The sequence below is a fragment of the Abrus precatorius genome, unplaced genomic scaffold, assembly GCF_003935025.1.
Source record: "Abrus precatorius isolate BTA unplaced genomic scaffold, Abrus_2018 Scaffold4, whole genome shotgun sequence".
In the NCBI taxonomy this organism is placed as follows: domain Eukaryota; kingdom Viridiplantae; phylum Streptophyta; class Magnoliopsida; order Fabales; family Fabaceae; genus Abrus; species Abrus precatorius.
Window position 1 is genome coordinate 13,427,973 of NW_020874384.1, and position 21,875 is coordinate 13,449,847.

The 21,875-nt window shown below is 30.0% G+C and overlaps 2 protein-coding genes across 4 annotated transcripts; one reads left to right on the forward strand and one right to left on the reverse strand.

The window, feature by feature from the left end:
* Positions 1–1,823: 1,823 nt before the first annotated feature.
* On the forward strand, positions 1,824–4,793 carry LOC113865589 (NADH dehydrogenase [ubiquinone] 1 alpha subcomplex subunit 6). The gene is made up of 2 exons (XM_027500260.1): positions 1,824–2,162; positions 4,058–4,793. The coding sequence occupies exons 1-2, from the start codon at positions 1,950–1,952 to the stop codon at positions 4,241–4,243; spliced, it is 399 nt and encodes a 132-aa protein (XP_027356061.1). The 5' UTR covers positions 1,824–1,949; the 3' UTR covers positions 4,244–4,793.
* Positions 4,794–11,035: 6,242 nt separating this feature from the next.
* LOC113864548 (transcription factor TGA2.2-like) lies at positions 11,036–21,095 on the reverse strand. Of its 3 annotated transcripts, none has more exons than XM_027498395.1 (13): positions 20,922–21,095; positions 20,201–20,357; positions 19,006–19,113; positions 18,464–18,561; positions 18,023–18,099; positions 17,717–17,914; positions 17,381–17,455; positions 17,228–17,287; positions 14,194–14,271; positions 14,003–14,054; positions 13,562–13,833; positions 12,273–12,521; positions 11,201–11,644 (listed from the first exon to the last, which is right to left on the reverse strand). In XM_027498395.1, the coding sequence occupies exons 6-13, from the start codon at positions 17,780–17,782 to the stop codon at positions 11,498–11,500; spliced, it is 999 nt and encodes a 332-aa protein (XP_027354196.1). In that variant the 5' UTR covers positions 17,783–17,914; positions 18,023–18,099; positions 18,464–18,561; positions 19,006–19,113; positions 20,201–20,357; positions 20,922–21,095; the 3' UTR covers positions 11,201–11,497. The 3 variants fall into 3 exon arrangements, with proteins under 3 accessions (XP_027354194.1, XP_027354196.1, XP_027354195.1); XM_027498394.1 differs by having other exon boundaries at positions 19,006–19,168; XM_027498393.1 differs by lacking the exon at positions 19,006–19,113 and having other exon boundaries at positions 11,036–11,644.
* Positions 21,096–21,875: the final 780 nt, after the last annotated feature.

Here is a 21,875-nt window from a genome sequence, read left to right on the forward strand (position 1 = left end):
ATTTAATTAAATGATATAAAGTAGTAAATAAAAATAAATTTTTTAATTTACTTTATTATTAAATATATTTTTATATTAATTTTATATAATTTCATATAAGTAGTATAATAATACAAAAATTTAATACATAATTGTAGAATAATTGTAGAATAAAATTAAAGTATATATATATATATATATATATTCCATTTCCTACTGGATGTATAGTATTTCATATCAAATCAAATGCCTTGAAACTGTTCCTTATATATGTTCCATTTCCTAACCTGAATATGGATACCCGAGTCGATGGCTAACAGGTTGGAAAAGGTGAGATTTTTTCAGCGTAAAACCGTTAAAGATCTACTGCATAAACTCCAAACATATTGTTTGGTGGGGGATTTAAAGGGGAGGAGAGAGGAGAGGGATTTAGATATTCTATTTATTTGTTCATTCAAATATTTTGAGACTAAGGTGCAATTGAAAGCGAATAATTTAAAATTTAATTATATATATATATATATATAATTTATATTAATATAAGTTTAAAAAAATTTATATTTATTTTAAATTTTTTATTTAATTTATATTTAACGTTTAGTAAAATAATAAATTATGACCTGTTAAATATAAATTAAATATAAAAAAAATTTCTTATATATATTTTTTTATATAATGAGTTGATATCTTTTTTTTACACAATAAATTTGAATATATTATTTTGCATTAAGGGAATTTTGTATGAGTAATGTTAAATTTGTATCTTTTGTGTTAACTTTAATTTTTAATATAAATTTAATTTTTTAAAACCTATAAATAGGAAAAGTTATGAAAATGTTTATATTGTAAACCATATATTATATTATCATAATATAATAGTAAATTAATTTTATTTTCTTTCTTTTTTCTCTAAGCTAAATAAAATTTATTTTTCCTTTTCTCTCTTCTCATGAACCAAGCAAAATATCTAATACTCTTTCTTCTCTCTTTACTTCTATTAAAATTTTTTTCTTTTAAACCAAACACACCAACACCATTTATATTTAATAAAAAGGAATTTTAAATATAATAAAAATATTGTTAAATTCAGCTTTTAAAGCTTAAGTTTAAGTATTTATAAATAAAATATTTTTATAAAAAAATATATAGTTATATTATTAAAGTTATAAAAATATAATAAATATTTTTTTAATAAAATTTTACTAGTTATTTTCAGTTATAAAAGTTGAGATTAACAAAATACATATAATAATATACTTTTAAGTTAAATCATAAAAAAAAAATATAAAAATTAAAGAGAGCGTACCTCAATATGGAATCATGATGGTGAGCGGGAGGGGAGAACTCTCCTGAAACCACCAACCTAATTAAGATGGAATGGGGTTTTTCGGTAAACAGAGTAATGGAAAGAACAAAACTTTTATACAGGATTATAGGTATTTTTAGCATTGATCTTTAATTAAAATTAATATTTTATTCCAATAATTTATACAATAAATATCAATATTAAAAGCCAATATACCAATATAAAAACATTAATTTTAATTAAAAAATAGTACAAAAGTACCTATACAAATAAAAATTGAGTATGAATTATTTATTTTCATGTTATTTTCAAATTAAAATTAAAATTCTACTACAATAATGTGTGAATTTTTAATATAAATATTTATCATTTAAATCAAAAATTATGAAAATAAACCTCTAATTATAGTTATAAATAAAAAATACGTAAATTTTATCTTTCAAAAATTGCTTTGGGGACAACTTGTCACCCTAGTGTATACGTGGCATGAGCAGAGGAGGCCCGAATCAAAACGATGCCGTCCCCCCACAGTCACAACCTTTTTCGATGTTCTAATTCTCATTCTCTCATCGTAATGTTCTACCAGTCGCGAAAGGGGGAAAAATAGAACAGAAAGAAAGCAGCAGCAGAAGCGAACGGGTTGTGACTGAGTGAGTGAGTTAGAATGGCGAGCGCGCTTCGGAACGTGAAGGTGCCTCCGAACTCAGCGAGTCTGGAGGAAGCGCGTCAACGAGTCTTCGATTTCTTCAGAGCAGCTTGCAGATCGTTACCCACCGTCATGGACATCTACAACCTACACGACGTCGTTTCCATCCCCCAGCTTCGCTCCACCATCGCCTCCGAGATCCGCAAGAACACTCACATCACCAATCCCAAAGTACTTTTTCTTTTATTTATTATTTAATTTTGTTTTCTCTGATAGGTGTTTTCATTCTAAGACAGTGTTTGGGGATTGTTATTTATTCGCCACCATCGTAATGGGTTTGAATTGATTTTATTCATTCCTCTTCGAAATAGTGAAATAATTTTCCAGAAAATTAGGGCTGTTTTCATTTTTGTTTTCCCTCGCAATAATAATAATTTCAAAACTCAATTGCGATATTGCTACTTTGATTTCATGTTTTCAGAGATTTACGAAGGAATTGGTAGAAACACCGAAACACTATTTTTTCACCGCTTTGTCGCAATTAATTTATATCAATGAATCTGAAAACAAGAAACCGAGCCGAAATGAGGAAATGTTTTTTGTAATTATTAGTGGAAACAATAAATTAAAATAGAAAAAATTATCGGCGTGCTCTTTGATAAGAGAAACGTGATCCTGTTCGGAATCATTATTTTTTTCAGGTATTTTTATTTTTATTTTTTATATTTGGAAGCATTGCAATTGTTGATTCTTAGCTTCCACTTCAAAAATGAAATGTATTTTCAAATGTTTTAGGTTAAATGGATGCCTAATTCTTTGGGATTTGACACTAGACTCAATTCATGGTTTGTTATGCAAATTATATGGTGTGTGTTGATTCCTTTGAATTGGATTTGGAACCAAATCGCTTGATTAAAGTCAAGAAGATTTCTAAGAGAAGGAAGTTTATTGAGATATTTGAATGGACAATGGTGTGAAGATTTTAGTCGCCCATCGGAGTACCTTGAACTTATGTCTCTACTTCCGGAGGTTGAAATGTGCTGTGTGAAAATTCTTGTATAGGCCATTTAGTTGCAAGACTGAGTTGTACTATGATTTCTTTTGGGCACAACGTCATTTAAAGCCTCTAGATTTTGTTTGATGGTCATGTTTTTACTTAGTTGTTGGCAGATTACTTTATTAAACACTTGGATAATGTGGAGAGTCTTTAATGGGTTGACAAGCTTATTGAATTTTCCTTTCTATTACAATACAGTGGTGCCGCATGTAGGATTTCCTAGTCTTGGAATATATTGTCATAATTTTTATGGTTATGAACATTTACCTGATATACAGTATAGTAAAGCCTGCAACTCGTTGATCTGATGTCATCTTGTCAAATTTCAAGGTCTAGGTTATTGATTAGAATTTAGCCTTATCAATAGAAACATGTGAAAAAGAGAAGCCATGTTTTACCGATTTGTAATTTAATGAAGGGTCCAAATTTTGTTCAAATTTTGGGTTTTCCTAGTTCCAACCCATGAATAAGTAGATTCAACCATTTTGATTGTTCTTAGTTGGCAACCTGGGAGTAGGTTGTCGTAGTTAATTACCAGATGCTGGAATAATTTGTTTCGGTTGTTGGAAAATAACCAATTATTATTAATTTTGCTTTCTCTTATTTCATGTCATGTTTGATTTTGCTATATTTTCACAACAACAACAACTAAGTCTTATCTCGCTAGATAAGGTCCGCCATATTGCTATACTTCTACAAATTGAATTTATTGTCTTTTTGTATGACATCGCATATCTTTTTAGTACTTCATACCTACTTTTTGTGTAATGTCTTGGTTACTGACTGGAATTATCTGAAGACATGTCTGATTCCTCCTCTGATTCTTAGACATCATGAAACTTCCAAGCATGAATTCATGATTTCTGTACTCGAGCTCAATGCCTCTTCTCTTCAATGCAAAAGCCATATGTTGTACTTGCACATATTCTATTTAATCAAATTTGATTTGGTATGTCACTGATTTAATGCATCAAAACAATGCATTCAAAGACTTTGAAAATGATACTTCTGTAAAAACTTAATCTCTGAAAGATTTTATGAATATAAACTAATATCTGTGGACATTCAGGTGATTGATATGCTGCTTTTCAAGGGCATGGAAGAGCTGAAGAATGTTGTGGAGCATTCAAAGCAGAGGCATCATATCATTGGTCAGTACGTAGTTGGTCAGCATCGCCTTGTGCAGGATTTGGGAACAAAAGACCAGGGCATATCTACTTTTCTTAAGAATTTCTACAACAGCAATTACTTTTGAAGCTTGATTGTGAGCTGTTCTCTGTTTCCTCAAATAAAGAATTATCTTAAGTTTTATATGTCAATACTGGATTAAGATAATACTTTTGTCAGATTATTCTGATGTATTCATTTTTCCTGGCTTAATTTAAGAAAGTGATGTTTTGATGATTTTGCGCACACGTGCGCATTGCTAAAAATATTGTGACGGTTTACTATTTGACGCCATTGCAAATGGTAAAGATTGCCCCAAATGAATATATCGGCATAGCACGCAAGAGAGTAGATAAACAATATTGTATTTTGGTTTTAAGGCCATGTATTAGATCACTACAATATGCAGGTACTATTTGTTGTTTATAGTGCATTATGTCATTGCATTGCATTTCCCTGTAATTTTGCCATTTAGATCTGCCAGTAGGTCATTGGGTGACAGCTTTGGAGCAGAGGGTCTTCAGCAGACAGAGTGGATTCATCTGGTCATACGATTTTAAAAGAGTGCTTCTAAGTAATGGTTCCTTTTTAAAAGAGAAGTTTTACATATAAATATCAAGTGAAAGAAATTGGGAACTCCTTCTAGTTTTGCCAATAAAGCTGACCTCAAGATTAACTCCATCCAAGTGATTCATGACAAATATTTATATACATTTTTTTAGACTCTCACATTATCCTATAACATCACATCAATTTTCATTACCTTAAGTAATTCAATTAACATTTTACTCTACCTCATCTCTTAAAAAGTTCTCACAATGTATCCCACATCTTTTGTTAGTGATAAAACTTACATAAGATACAATTAAAAATCAGACCCGTAAAAAGAAAAAGTATGGTTGCTCTACCCAATTGTTGCTATCATGTGACTCAAGTGAAGTGCTCTTCCAATGACAATCGATTGCTTTAACAGTTACTCATGGAGTTATTATTCTAGAAGCAATTTGGGTGCTCTCCGATGGCAATTGATTGCTTTTAAAATTACTCATGGAGTTGCTATTTCGAAAGCACCTGTTGCAGATGGCCTAAGAATGGTAATAAAACCTAGATTTAATACTTAACTAGAAAAATAATTTGAAATAAGATTTGTATCCACCAAATCAGTTAGGATTTGATAACATTTAAGTATTCAGGAAGTTGTAAGTATGATTATCATTGTACTTAACTCTACTTATACTTACGTAGTATATTCATTATATTTTTTGTATTAGAATTTAATTTTTTTTAATTAAGTTAAATAATTCTATTTGTGATGTATCTTAAATAAGAACCAGGTGATATATATATTTTTTAAATTGATTTAGATGATTTATTTTAGATCAAGGCTCTTTATTGTTTCTTATTACCATTAATATTCTAGATTTTAATATGTAAACCATAAATATGAAGAAATTTATTTTAGTTCTTTTAAAAAGTTATTAGTTTTAGTCCTTATAAAATTTAAAATGGTTAATGTTATTACTCTTTAATAACATGACATACATATAATTATGTTAACCATTCTTGCGGAGCATGTGACATGATATGTCTAAATGCATGTCATTATGGTAGAGTCAAGATTAAAATACAAGGATGGGGAGATCAAAATTAAAAACATAATATATGATAATTAAGAAAAATTTAAGTACCAAAAATATGAAACAAATTTGATGTATAATTAACATAATATAAATATTTTAACATATTGATAGTCAAAGCTCAGGGCAATGCTTCCACTATGCATTATACTTTAACATATTGACAATCAAAGCTTTAACATACTCTTAATTATTATTAAAATTTATTGAAAAATACAAAAATTATGTGGGTCTCACTTTTTTATTTCTAATTTAATATTTTTTTCTCATATTTTTATAGTTTTTAATAAATTTTAACTCATAATTAAGAGTATATTTAAAAGGATGTGCTGCTATATCTTTGAGAATTTGAAAACTTGAGAGACTGTATCATTTCTCATCACTCCTTTCCTCTGTCTTTACATGTCATGTCTTTATGAAATGACAATGGAAATCATTTTTAAAAATTAAAATTAACAAAAATATTTAATTTAACTGCATTTATAAGGCCTAAAAACATTTTATCTGAAGTTATGAATATTAAAAATATACATTAAGATATAGGTATTTTAAAAGTTTATAATAGATTAAATTAATACTCAATAAATCAAGCCATGAATATTAAAATTATTTTTCATATAGATATGAGCATTTTAAAAAAACACATATATAATGATATATATTATAATAATTTACTCAAATATTATTGTATTTTTAACATGCATTCAGACTCTTAGATATTTTTTATATGACCATTTTTATTGTTGAAAAATACTTTGTTTACTTTTATTTTCTCTTTCTCTTTATTTTAAAGTGCGCTATTTTTTTTATATTTCTACTAATTAAATTGTTTTCTTTTTTTGTAAGACAGTGTCTTTTCTAAATACTTTGTGTCTATTTATTTTTTATAACATTAGTTTTGTTTGAGAGCTTAAGGGAGAAAGAAAGAGTTTGAAAGGTATAAAAAGAAAGGAGAATGGAAGAGGAAGGAAGGTTAATAAAAAAATTCTTTTAGGAAAACATAAAAACATAAGCTTAAGAGTGTTTTAAAAATTTAATACAAAGATTATTATTATTATGTAGGTCTTCCACTTCCATTCTTTTTCTTCTATGATCAACTCTCAAAGAAAGTCTATAGTTTGAAAGGGAAGAAAGGAAGAAGCAATGTTAATAAAAAAAAATTCTAAACTGGGAAAAGTTTAAAACATGAACTCATGAGAGTTTTAAAAGATTTATTAAATATCTTCTTCTAGTCTAAAAATTCCTAATCAGGGTTATTATTAAAGTAACATTCACCTTCCTTCTTTTTTTTTTCTCTAAAAAAGAATTTGAAAAGACTTTGTTTAAAAGTTTAAAAAAAAATAATTAAAAAAAAAGATTCTAAAAATAAGAGAGAAGAGGAGAAAGAGAAGGAAGAAGAATGAGGGGTAATACGAAACTTCTTAAATTGAAAGAACTTAAAAAAGTAAGATATGAGAGTAATATTTTACAAATTACAATTTGTTTATTTTCACACCAATCTATTTATTATCTATTATTTGATTGACTAATCCTTTAAATTAGAACGAATAAGAGTTAAATGATTTGACAATTACTTATAAAATTTGAATTAAGATAATTTTGAATTAGAGTTTTAAATTTTTATTCATCCTTTATTGTAATAATATCTTAAAGTTTGTACCAATAAATTAAATCTCCTATATAATCATTAACTAAAATATGTTAGGATAGTTTTGAAATGTTTATAAACTCTTTTCTTCTCATTTAAAAATTTTAAAATAAAAATAATCATTTTTCTCTACTCCCTAAAAACTAACTCTCAAATAATGGAGATTATTTTGTACCACTTTTTTTATTATCACTTTTGAAATTTATATTTTTAAAAATATATTTTATACCTTTTAAAAAATTAGAATTATTTAAAATTAAATACTAGAAGTCCTTTTATAAATTACTTCTAAAATTTAATTTTTAAAATATATTAAACACATTTTCAAAAATTAATTTTTAATAATAACAATAAAATGAGTGATGCAAATAATAAAAAAAGTAATACACAACAGAATCGAAAGTTTCTTTTTGCACCTTTTTTATACCCTCATTAAACTTTTTATAAAAATTTGTTTCTAAAATACCCTTATGATAAAATTTATATATAAAAAAAAAAAAAACCTTTCCCACACAACATAAAAGTGATTATCAGATTGTTCACTCTCAGGAGAAGATCATGGACTATTCGTTCACGATTTTCATATTTGATCTGATAATATTTTAATTATTTATTTTTTATGGTAATTTCTATTAAGTTTTGGTACTTGCTATGATATTTTTAATTTTAAGAAGCATTGAATACTCTCTCTAAATTATACTAAGATATTAAAAGATATTTATATTTTTTTTAAATAATTTATTAACTCTATTATTAAAATCAACGGTAACGATTGTTCCACGTATAAGGGTATAAAATATTTCCTTAATTTTTAGAGTATTGTAGAATTTATTTTTTTGGAATTATATTTCTGAAATAATCTAAAATAATTTCCAGAAATTTAATTTTATAAGCATCCATAATATACTTTATGAAATACGTTTCCGAAAGAAAACTTTATCCATTCAATTAACTTGTTTGTTGCCGGTGAAAATACTTTCAGATCATGCCAAATTAACTTCTTTCATTCAATTAACTTGTTTCATGCGAAATTAAAACTAAAAATAGAAGGGAATATGTGCCCTATCTGTTATGCAGGAAACAACACTTCCACAAGTAATATATTATTTAACTTTGAGGCATTAAAGATGCTCAACATCAGGACTTTGGTGTGCGCTTTGGAAGAAGACCATAGCTTTTCAGGAGAAAGAAGAAATGTTGGAGAAGAAAATGAGTTGCATGAATAAATGGATCTGAGTTTGAATACGGTGAAAGGGTGTTTTGGATTGAAATTAAAAACAAATTAAAGATTATCTAATATGTAGAAAATTAAATGAAAAAATAATCTCAAATTTATGTTTTTAGTTTAAATTATAGGTTTTTTTCCATCTGTAAACAATGTTATTTGAGTTGAGTAGAATTATTATAAGCGACAAAGTTCTTCATTTAAATACTTAAAGAGAGTTATATTTATTGAAACTCAAACTTTGAAACCCCATGTTTATGTTTGACACTTAATCTCAATGTTGTATTATTTTTATAATTTTTTTTTCCAAAATTACCCATTATGTATTTATGATAAGGGAAAAATTATCCTCCGGTACCTTTAATCTCATTTTTGGCATAAGATCACCCTTATTCTCCATGCCTTGAAGCTTATTAGGTGTTTGAATTGTTGATAAGTGTAAATTCTCTAAAAAAAATTTCATGATTTTATGTTGAAAAAATAGAGAACAAAAGTTGCATAATATATGGAAGAATTAGGTGCTTGTTATAGTATCTATGAATTTAAAAGAGTATTTATATTCTCTTTAGATTAACCATTGTAATTTCTCTGCTATCTTAAAAATTAAAGAGTATTAGCATCTTTTTTAATTAAATCACTAACTTTGCTGTTTATAATATAAAATTAATAGTAATAATTGTTTTGATTCTGTACTTTCTTAATTAGAGAAAGTACCTTCATAATTTAGATATAATTTTACAGTTACGACTATTAATATAGGCAGAAGAAAGTTTTTAAGAAAAAATTGGAAAAAATGATTCTTTAAACGTGGATGAAGGATAAATTTAGAAAAAAATGATTACAAAAAATGTCAAGAGTGGTGTTAAAAGTAAAAAAAATGCAGCGCGCAAAGAAATCCCCAAAACAATCCCCTCCCCTCAGTGCAAAAAGCCATATATTAAACAACCCAAATCACGACAGGAAAAAAAAAAAGCACACAATGCTCAGAGATATTTACCCTTAATTTTGAAATTAAAATCACGATATAGTATAATTTATAATATGGAAAATATACCCCATATTTACCCATCTCGGAACCTTATCGATAATAAGAAATTTACCAATTCAAAACGTGTTCGATTTGGTGTTATTATTATCATGCTCAATGCTATTCTTTAGCCTGTTAAATAGACAAGTCATCTCTTTGATTTTCATATATTGTATTCAGTATTTATCTTATAAATATAACAAACCATTTTCAGCAATGAAATTTTTCATATACTTGATTCTTAATTTCTTAACATATTTTCAGCAATGGATTAATGGTTATAAAAAATTCATTAGAATATTTACAAATCTATGTGCAGAACTACAAGAGAATAAACTAAAGGAAATTTACCACGGTCTCAAAATTGCTCAACATTGTAGCTTTGATCAAGTTCGTTGATACTCAAATATCTTGGAAGTTGTTCATTTTATCATGCAAGATATCTAAGTTACACATGTTTATTCACCTTTGGTGGAGGAAATTCAGCGACTTACGGTAACCAAGTGACAGACTTCATGGCCAAATTGGAACTTCTCCCTGTGATTTCTTCAGGATATGGAATTCTTGTCTACCTATGCTGCACATTGTCTTGCAGATGCCATGGGAATAATATCCTTCGAAAGTAGTTCTCTGTTTTTAGCTTTGGTTTTCATTTTATCCGACCAAAAAAATTCGACTATAATGATAATATTCTAGATGTTGAGAGTACTAGACCCGTAGTACCCAATATGTGTGTGTATATATATATAATATCATGAGATATTCTAATGTTCAACTTAGCAACCTAGTTAACATGGATAAGAGGTCAAGCACAAAAACTGCATAATAACTGGCCATTGTTCTTAGTCACACAAACCCCTTGTCTAGCCTTTGTCACCACTCCAAAGGCTATAGATACAAAACCCTGCCTCATTTTAAAAGTATGCTCATTCTCTTCACTCCTCTTCCAAGCATTGCTCTGTATTCTCATATAACTTGAGCTCCATACTCTAACATAGACTTTGGAGAAGAGATCCCACGGCAAGAGATTTTAAGCAACATTCATCCAAAAGTATAATGAGTACTTCTTGGTATCTTTACCATCCCCAGGCTATTAGTTGCTTGGAAGAGGGGTTATAGAGGGGGAGGGGGAGGCAATTTTTTTTATTTTTACATCAACAGAATTATGTAACAGTTATGGTAAATAAAGGATTAATACATTATATTTATATTAATCTATCATTTTATATCTTTAATTTTGAAATTTTATTAAATTAAAATATATTTATTTAAAATAAAAATGTTGCCCTCCCCTTTCCAAAAATAATTTTTGTGGATGATAATTACATGTCAGTTATTCACTCAATCACACAAAGTTACTCTTATTGATGACAATGGCCAAGGCCGTGAAGGGTAACACAATGAATAAGCAGAGGTTTACTAGATCAGTGAAAAGAAAAATGTCAAATTGGTAGAAAAATAAAAGAATAAACTCAACAATTTTGCATGAATTCAGATCCATGGGAAAGCTATGGCAACCGAAACAACCCTTGAAATATATTATATAGCCCAACTATATTTGTATGAGGAAACAAGGCCCTTCTGCAACAATTACAATGGAAAATATTATTAGTAAAAGATAACATGCATACTTCTTGTCACCAATTCCATCTCTAGACTACCTGACTCAATGAAACACTAATATCAGTAATACGAAGACTACAATACAACACAAGAGAACTTGTCAAGAGTAAAACCTATGATGACGAAGTATTAATGATGATGGATCCATGAAAATTAATTTAACAACCTATTTACCACACCCATCAATCTCTTGGGCGGGCCAGCCAGAGTGAACTAAGAGCACGCAGACGCGTAAAATAGTCATGTATAGCAAGGAGTGCACGAGCTGATTGGCGTGTTGTCAATATACGGTGCATTTGTTGTAGAGTTTGCTGGCGCAGATTGTCAGCCTTGTAATCATAAAAACCACAGAAATGGAATAAATAGTAAGATATTTTAACAGGTCTATTTATAGGCATGAAATACTGTATACAAGAGTATGCTCATTTTCTTATCTATGTTAGGTGAGGAAGGGACAAGAAAGGAGTAACTGAATTAGCAAATGTCTATTCAACAGTGGTAACGAAGTTAAATATTTTGAAATGAGTTCAGACAAGCAACCAGCACCACAGATTTCAAATGGTGTTACATGGCACATGCAAATAAAATCCTAATGTATACCAGTTCCAACAAATTTTAACATCTCAAAATTCCATCCCTTCTACCCCAAAAATCTTAGGGAAGGGGGGCATGTCTCGTTGTTTGGAGCAAGATTACTACCAATCATATATAATGACAATTGGAAACTCAAGATGGATTAAAAAATTGGGTCTTGCTAACTGGTGTCCTTAGGATGCTAATTAAGAATCAAGACTGGAAAGTTTTCACTGGGAATTACGTTGAAATGCATTAAAAATCATGAGTAGTGGTGTATTAATATCTTTTAATAAAAAAATTATACTTTTGATTCCTTAAACCACTTAGGGCACCAATTAGCATTTGCCTAAATGATCACAAGTTTGAGTAAGCAAGATTTACCTGTCGAATGAACCCTTCAAGTGTCCCTAGCTTACCCATGGCCATAGCCATTTGACCCATGTAATTTGCCACATTCCCAGATGAACCAGACGAGGCAGGTGCTCCAGTGGACAACGTCTCTGCAAGGGACTGTTGCAATGCTTCCATACCCTGAGATAATGCATCTTCTGCTTGTTGGGAGGATTGCTGCAAGTTGGTAATACCCATCAGCTGCTGCTCTGTAAGAGGCTCTAATTGATTTACCAGAAGCTGCAACCAAAATTTTGGCACTCAAGTCAAAGGTAAAGAAACTATAAAATGAACCTTGGTGGTCACAATTATGAGAAACTGGTATTTTAGAAGTTGAATACAAAAACACGAATCACAAATAAGTATTATTATGTGAAAAGGTTAAGACCTCTATTGCACAGGGAATTTAGATAGAACACATGTTAATTATTCTTCTTTTGGCACCTAGCTACCACCATCCAAGCAGATTCATATTCTAATTTTGGTATTTATATGTGTGGAAGTAAGTCAACAGATATAGGGGTCAATAGATTGTGAAGCACTAGAAAATTAGTCAAGCATCAGCAAAAGCAAGAATACCACTAAAAACATACAGGATGCAAGTGTTACAGGGGGACCAATGTTTAGATTGCAAGTATTATCATATCTAAAAATTTAAACAGATATATGAATAACTGCAAAAGATTATTGCAAAATTGGTTGAAAACCTAAGGAATTGCTGGGACTCTGGGAGTGATAAAAGATTATGGATGAGGAGAACAAGCAGAGCAAAAATAATGCAAGTTCATACTAGCTATGCATGTTCACTGAACTTGAGAGATATAAAGGAATGCCAGATTCTAGGGACCCAAAAAAAGGCTACATTAATTGTATTTTCTATCATCTAACCCGTCATTTGTGTGTGGGTCACAAGTAAAACTAACTCTATCCTTGATAAAGTAAATATCAAAACCACACAGACTACCAATGGCATCAAAAGCAGCATTCCCACATCCTGCCACTGAGTCATACAAAACGAGCCCTACTATGCAATAATATGTCATTCATTAAGATTCTTGACCAACCAGCAATACAGGGCAGCAACTGCAAATACCATGCAACAAGCCAACCTAGCATGCGTATAATGACTTCTTTTTCACAAAATTCTGCATCTAACTTCTAATAAACCAAAAATCCTGTAAGAGAATTTTACTCTCTATGTTACCAGGAAATATTAATGCTCTGAAAACCCATGTTCTAAACCATGAGAACCAGAAAGAAAAGGATTGGCATAACTGTACCTTGAGGAGTTCAGATGACCTAAAACCACCAAGCCACAAAAAACACCTCTCAGCAGGTGTTTTCCACATTCCAGACAACAAATGGAAAACGTCAGCCTTAGCAGCTACACTTTTCAGCTTAAAAATCTCGTCATAATGTGCCAATATACCATCAACAATCATGCGAAGTTCAGTATCACTTGCATGAGAATTTACAGCTGCTCTTAGCTCATTAATTTGTCGATTCTGCTCTTCCAGCCACCTAGCATATTCTGCATCAAATTGCATTGCCCCTGAAAAACAACATAATGATTATGGATAACCTAACGTTACAGCAGAGAATGTAAATGTTTACTGAATTAACTTATTAAAACACAACAGACCTAAATTATACTCCTATGTTTTATACACATTTTTATAATCAAGCTATAGCAATGAGTAACTTATTTTAGACACAAGTACCATTTCCACTCAATGTATGTGCTTGATCACCCGAGCTTGATATGAAGATTCCCTACAGGGAGAAACAAGATATTTTGGTTTAAAATTGAACATGATTACAAAGGAAATGTGTCATACAACAAAAAAAGGGGAGAGAGAAAGAAAGAAGACAATTGGATCAAATTTAATTGCAAGGACTAACTAAATCTCACCTGCTGTCTAGCTCGCTGAAGCTCTTGCTCTAGTTGGGTCAGCTTCAAACGACTACTTTCCAACTGTTGGACATAGGCCTATGAAAAAATGACACAAGTGTATGAAGAAAATGAACTTAAGCCTTGTCGTATCATGTCTGGCATTTGAATGGAAAGCAGGGACCATAAACATAATTATTTCTTACAAGGATCATTTAGAGGTCAAAGAAGTTAAAATATTTTCAAGGAATCATTGAATTCAACCAAGCACACATTTAAGACATGCTTCTATGGGCCAGATAAAAGTATGGGAACAAAGGACATGACTAATATGCCTTGACCAGTTTTTCAGACTGATTTTCTTGAAATTCTCAAGAATCGTGGAGCATGGTACCACAGAAAACAACCACAACCACCAAGCCTTCTCCCACTAGGTGAGGTCGGCTACATGGTACACAGAAAACATTGAACCATAAAATCCAGCAAAATCAAAAGCACATGTTAGTGTTAAATAATAAGCCAGAAATTAGGGGTGGGCAAAAAATCTGGATTTATTGGCCCAATCTATAACCATAACAAACTGGATTTAAAAATCCAAATTTTTAAAATAACCAGATACCCTATCCACTTTTTTTATTGTCCAGATATGTATTGGATTTTATTTAACAAAACTAGATTTAATTTATCAAAATATGGTTTTGTTCTTTGCATGTACGACGTTTCATACTTAGTGTCTAATTCTTAAAAATATAGGTTCTGGATTGTTCTATCTCTCACTCTCTATCAATCGTTTATCTTAATTTATGAAAGAACCGCTTAGCAAAGACTTGTCAATTTATTTGGTAGTTAAAAATTGTTGAGAGTTTTGCAGCATCTATCGAGAACTTTCCATGGAGACTATTTTCTTTATGTTAATAAAAAATATTATTTGAATAAATATAAATAAAATATATTTAAAAAGTACTCATTTAAATAAATCAAAATAAATAAATTATACTAAAAATACTAATAATAATAATTCATTAATTTAATAAGAAAACATATTTTTATAATTATTTTTAATAAAATAATAATTTTACTATTAGATATAATTTTAATATTTTAATAAATCAGCCTATTTCTTCTTATCTTTTTTATCTTCATTTCTTTCTTCTAATTATTTTATTTTTAAAATAATCTATCCAAACACATTTTTAAAATTATTTTATCTCTATAAAATTAATTAATGTTTACTTTAGTTTCTATAAAAAAAATTATTCAATATGTAAATTTATAAATAATTTAAAATCAAATTTAAAACCAGTTTTAAATCAAATCTAAATTTTTAAACCAATTTTAAACTAGTTAAAAAAAAAATAGATTGATTTAAAATCCAATCCATATTATTGGATTTAAAATGGATCTAGATGGGTTTTGTGCAAATCCAATCCATGCTTACCCCTACCAGAAATAGTAGATTCAGAAGTTCAAACAAAATGAGGGAAAGGAAAAAGTTTGTAGATTCAGCAAATAGCAAACTATCATAATGCAAGAGCAAGTTAGAGAATTACATCACATCACATCACATGGATAGAATTATATAATCTCTAATGAGCAACTTTATTAACAATTCAAAATCTTAACAATTGGGGGAGGAAATAATTTATAATATTCTCTTTATCACACTGTAAGTCTTATTTAGAACTTAGGAGCAAGCGCCTAGTTTGTGTAGAACTAGCTAGTTGCCGCAAGTTACAATTTTCTAGGAATGTTTGTATTGACTACTATTTTCTTTGACTCTGAAATCAATTAACACACCTTAGTCATAAAAGAATTGCAGCTTAAAAAGAAAAGGAATAATCACTTTATGTCTACAGAAAGATTACTTAGTTCCCTCGTCACTCTCCTAGAATGTTTAGGTTTGTACAAGATAAAAAATTAAGACAATATCAACGATAATTATTACAGCAGCCATCACCCATTTTCAATCATTCATTCTAAGTAGGGTTGAAGTGTTAACTTCTGCAACCACTAGGTAAAGAATATTATCAAAGTGGGTTTAGAACATTGAAAAGAAAGAAAAAGGAAGCATAATGCAAGTATTTGAATAAAAAAATGCATAATAGCATACTCTACGGATGGAGGAATACAGAGTTGAACATAGTAAAATAAGAAATTGAAAGATTTCATTGAAATTGTTCATTTGGAAATTTCCCAAAAAGCTAATCATAGGTTCTTCTCTCCATTGGAACAATAGGGCTGTTATGCTCATTACTAAACTTATTGAAAAGATAAAATAGAACCAAGATATATCTTTTTTATCAGAGGTTGAATCGATCATCAAAAGAAGAATTAGGCCAAAAATTAGGGTACATTCTGAGAAAATAAAATTTCCATCGAAGAGAAGCAAATGAAAGGCTTTCATAAAAATTCTTGTAGAATCCAGAATGAAGTTTTTATTCTGTACATGTCAAATTATGAATTAGTCCTGATGATCATTTAACTGAGGCATAAGATTATATTATATATAAATCTTCAAACTAGCATATTATTGAGCCTAAAATTGAGAACAATGGACCTTACTTTAGATTCCAGAGAGAAAAGCAAACAAATAACACAGGAAATTTGCATTTGGCACACACTAGTTACTAGTTACTAGCTCCTAAAACATACAGACAGGACTAGTTAATATTGTTACACCAGTTCTGGGCATCCTTGCCGCAATCTTGAGTATTTTCATGTTCTTTGTTGTATCTAGAATTGCCTTATCCTCCCACTCTATACAAAAAATAAAAAAGATAAAAAAATCATATACTAGAGCTGAATCAAGGTCCACTGCATCGTCAAGCAGGCCAACCTAATCTTTATATCCAAATTGATCATCCAAATATGTTTGAGAATTTCCAGCACAAGGAGAACTAGAATTATCCATTCCCTACATATCTTCCTTTTGCCAACTAAAAATCAATCATGTATCTGAATTATGATGACATGATAGCATTAATATGGGGAAACAAGAAAAAACAGTTATTTGAATAAATGTTAACTGAAAAAAATAAGTAAATATGAATCCTACTTTCTTTCTCAAACGGCTTTTCCTTGCTGCCTCACGATTCTGAGCAAGCCTGCGGAGAGTCTGCAATAATATTAAAAAAATTATCATCATGTAACAAATACCATTTGGAATTTTAGATAATACCCATGCAATAAAATTTACAATAAATTAAACCTTCTGGTCTGTTTTATCTTTTGATCTGTCACTGGAGTCAGAAGCCACAACAACAAGGGCTTGACTTCTCTCAAACTGCAGATATAGAGTGCATCAACTGTTAGATTGTCATGAATATATACTAACAAAGTTTCTGTTCTGATCTAAGGAACAGACCCAAAATACTTCAGCTCAAACATTCTATTTGAACACTAAATTAAATTGAATCATGCATTTGGACTTTTGTTGTCGTGTTCAACCTTAACTGGTTGCCAAATGTGCAAATGTAGGTTAGGGACTAGAGATAGCATCAATTGAACAAGGGAGAAACCAGCACATAAGGTAAAGAAACATCACCCGCTGATTCTTGTCATCAGTGTCAACATCTGTAGAAATATCAGTCCTAGGACTGGCATCAGCCATGGCAGAGTCCTCCCTGTTATCTGTATTACAATCTAATGTGGTGCCAGAATTTGATGGTTGAATCCTTTGTAATTGCAGCCTATGCGGCTCCGTTTGGTTTGTCAATGGGCTTTTATCAAGTGAAGTTGGCAACTAATTAAAGAGAAAATAAAGTAAAGTTGGAACTAAAATGTATTGTAACCAGCTAAAACTTCGCCAAACAACAAAGTTCATTGGATGAAAAGAACTAGAAAAACTCACCTTACCAAGGCTACTTATGTGAGCAGAGCCTGGAGAAATTGTTTGGCTACTTACTTTTAGTGAGTTATAAACTGAGTCTAAATCAATTATCAGAAAAAAAATATGTTAGCAAAGGAAAAGGCTAGAAAAAAGTCTATGCTTGTTAACAAGAATAAAAAAACAAATAACAAGGTCATAAACATTGATATATATGTTTTTCCAACAGTAACATTTGTGCAGTGTGTCTTGGAGTGAGATTATTCCTTTTAGTAAATGTTATCTTTGCCAGGTATTGAATAAGTAGTTATGAGCCGACCAATTGCACAGAGTGATGATTGCATAATTTCAGTTCTTTTTAATAAATGATAATTAAATATGCATCATGACATGAGATAATACAACATATTGACAGTATTTGCTAGAAACATGTAAACTTTGTTATGTTGGATTATGGATACTTACTTCCACTCAGGTCAACAGCATCCTCTACACGATATGACTGATCAAATGCTCCAAAGTCAGAAACATGAAATGAATCAATTGTGCTCCCCTCTGTATAGCTGAGAACCATAATGTCAGAATTAAGCCAAAACAAGCTAGTCCATATGTTCCATTAGAGATAAAAATCACATTTCCCTTAAAAGTTACTACTTGAAAGCAGTTTTATGGTAAATGGAATGAGAAACAAAAGTGAGCTAGAAGATCCTTGGCATACAATATACTTTGTAAAATAATTTTAAAGCATGGTGAACGTATTTTCCAAAATCATGATGATATAACTTATTTAAGAATATCCAAGTCATTATATCAATTTTAACACAATAAAGAAAATCGAAGAAGAAATCCATTATTTGCAATCACCCAAATTCTGTTCTTTAACACTGCCAAGCAACTTAGAGCAAATAAAATAAGACACTTGTATATCATAACAAGTTAACAAAACAGATTCTCAATCAAAACTGGAGCCAAAATTACTTCTGAATTCCTTAAATTGACAGATATACCTACAATCTTCCTATTGACAATCGTTTGACCTTAAGAGGATCCCGACAATGTTTCTCTTTAGCCTTGGTCTACACATCAAAAGAGAGAACAAATCATCTACTCTCACCCTGGAAAATTTGGATGGGTCAATAATTAGCTCAAAGCCAATGTGCCCCTGCTCCCCTTGACCACCAGAAAACATGTCTAAGTAACCAGTAAACAAGACACCACACCAAATTTTGATAAACAAACTATAGCACAGAGAACTATGGTGACAATCTTTCAACTAGCATAAAAGCATTTACAACAAAAAGCTGCAAACGTTCACTAGTTTTGATTGCTTTCCAATGACTCCAACCCTATCATATTGTGATCTTCACCCTCCTCAACACAAAAACATTATACTCTTTATGTGAAGTAGAGGATCAAAAGATACACATAGTAATAGTAATCAAGCACATATTACATACTATACCACGACAAGCTTTCTCAAGATACCACAAAATTGTCAAAATGGTAAGGTTTAACCTAGAACTAGAATGGAAAACTTGAAGTGTAAAGCCTCACTTCAAAGTTCAACCATCCAAGGGAAGACATTCTCAGCTACCCATAATATGGTACAATCAGTCCATCAAAATGTAAAATACTTACATTAATTGAACCTATCATAGTGAAGCAGAACACAATAAAATTCAAAATGAAACAAAAATAATCACAGTACAGCCCACTCAACTGAAACTAAAGGCTTTTACATGTTAAAACTAGGGCAACTGTGCTCAGATGGAGTGCAGTTACTATGCAGTTTACTGAAATTATCCCTAGGCATGGCCCCTGGAATCTTGAATTGAAACCCACCTTCTCAAGCAATTGGAGACTCAAGGACAAGAGAGGTACTTATCTCTAATTACAGGGGCATATGTGCATTTTGTGCACCACTGGTTCATATGGTTTTATTCAAGCAATTTCATAAGTATATGCAATATCTATTTCTTATCCAAAATAAAAGAACCCCGAACAGCAATTAATGTCACGATGTTGCATCTAGTAGTACCATCCCGAACACATTTTCATAGGGCTAAGAAACTTCTCAATCTTAGTGCAATGCAAAACCAACATTCACAACAAAATTCAGCAAAATAGAATGAATTTATTAAAAACAAAAAGGTTTCTCTAAAAACCTAAAAAAAAGAGAATAACTTCAAAGAGAAAATATACCATGAATTGGAAATGGGTAACTCAGAATTGAAGCTCGGCATTCCTCTTTCTGCTCCCTTGTCATCTTCAACACCAACAACCCTGGGTCTACTCCCCATACACCATTCTCACCATCACATCATCAATTCCCTTTCTGTTCAACAAAACATGAAAACACCTAACCCAAAACAAACAAAAAATTCAAGAACAAAATAGCTGCTTCAGTAAAGTAAGAACTAACCACTACAAAGTAAAAACAGAATCTGAAACAAACACAGTACAATAAAACACAGAAATTGCAACATGGGAAAACACGAAGTGAATTCCAATCACAAGGGGAAAAAACACAAACTGTTGCAGAACCAAAAGCCCTTAAGTTGTAGCAACTCGTGTGAGCTAAAAAAACACGAAAATCCGGAAAGAAAAAAAAAGCGCAAACTTTGGCACATCCATTTGTGCCCACAAGCCCCAACTCACGGAAAAAGAGAACACACCCCACCAAACCCAGTGCTTCAAAGTCAAAGCAACACATTTGAAAAGACCATTTTGACACCACCCCAGATGCCCCAAATAAACAAAAATAAAAAAATTTAAAATATAAACATCAAAATCCAAGCTCAAACTAGATCAAGAATAACCCAGCCTAGCTCAGTTGCACTAAAATCCACCATGAACATGAACAATTATGCTTTTTACCCATGCAACATGAACTACAGTCAAATAAGGATGGAGCGAAACCCACCTGGGAATTCTGATGAGGGATGGTGTTTGCTCAAGTTTGTATGTAGTTGTTGGATTATTGGATTGAAGTGAAGGAACTAAGAACGAGAAAGAAAGAAGAGAGAGAAAGAGAGTAAAACACGGGTGATTCCAATCTCTAGATGTCTTCTTCTGTGCTCAAATCTTCCACTTTCCAAGGATTAATGATTTTTTAATTACAATTTTTTAGTAACGTATTGGTGCTTCATTATGTATTTTTATTTTTATATTTGTATTACTTTCTTTTTACCGGTCAATTTTCAAAAGAATTTTATTTATTTATTTGCTTAAAAATTTAGAATTATATTTTTCATTTATTTAAAATATTTTATATATTTATCATAAATAAAATAATTATAATGATATTACAAATTTAAAAAATTAATATAAATAAAATATTAATTATATTTTCTTATTTTGTGTGGTATTTTTTAAATGGATGAATAAAAAAGTAATTTTTTTATGTATAAGTATCTTTTTTATTTAGAAAATTTTTCACTGTAGTTTTAATGCGTCCGAAAATCAAATGGTTTTTAGTTACATTTTTAATTATTATTATTATTAGATTTTTGCAAATTGTTATTTGAAAGTACTAGTTAAGAATTAATAAATAATTTTTATAAAAAATATGTTAAAATATATATTAAACTTTATAGTAGAAAGATATTAATAATGTTATTTTTATTATTGTTATTGTATTTTAATTGTGGTTTATTTTATTTTAGTTATCACTTATTTTCTTTAACATAGTTTAACTGTGTCAAAAAATCTGAAATGGAAGATTTGATATACTGAGACGGTAACTACTGAGTCCATCTCTTTCAGATACAATTAGTAGCGAAGGTTCTGACGGATTTGTTTTCATATATATCCGACACAAATTTTTAATAAGGTGTATTTTTAAGAGTATGTTTGAATTAAATTATTATTTTAAACA

Bases quoted from the DNA above. Each gene is read 5' to 3' on its own strand.
- LOC113864548 (XM_027498393.1), bottom strand. From the start codon at position 20,298: ATGGGGAGTAGACCCAGGGTTGTTGGTGTTGAAGATGACAAGGGAGCA. The intron at 17,915-18,022 runs GTGAGTTTTTCT...CTCTTTAATTAG, and splicing joins ACATAAGTAGCCTTGGTAAG to TTGCCAACTTCACTTGATAA. The intron at 14,272-17,227 runs GTAGGATTCATA...ATTTTTTCATAG, and splicing joins AAAGCCGTTTGAGAAAGAAA to GCCTATGTCCAACAGTTGGA.
- LOC113865589 (XM_027500260.1), top strand. From the start codon at position 1,950: ATGGCGAGCGCGCTTCGGAACGTGAAGGTGCCTCCGAACTCAGCGAGT. The intron at 2,163-4,057 runs GTACTTTTTCTT...GTGGACATTCAG, and splicing joins CTCACATCACCAATCCCAAA to GTGATTGATATGCTGCTTTT.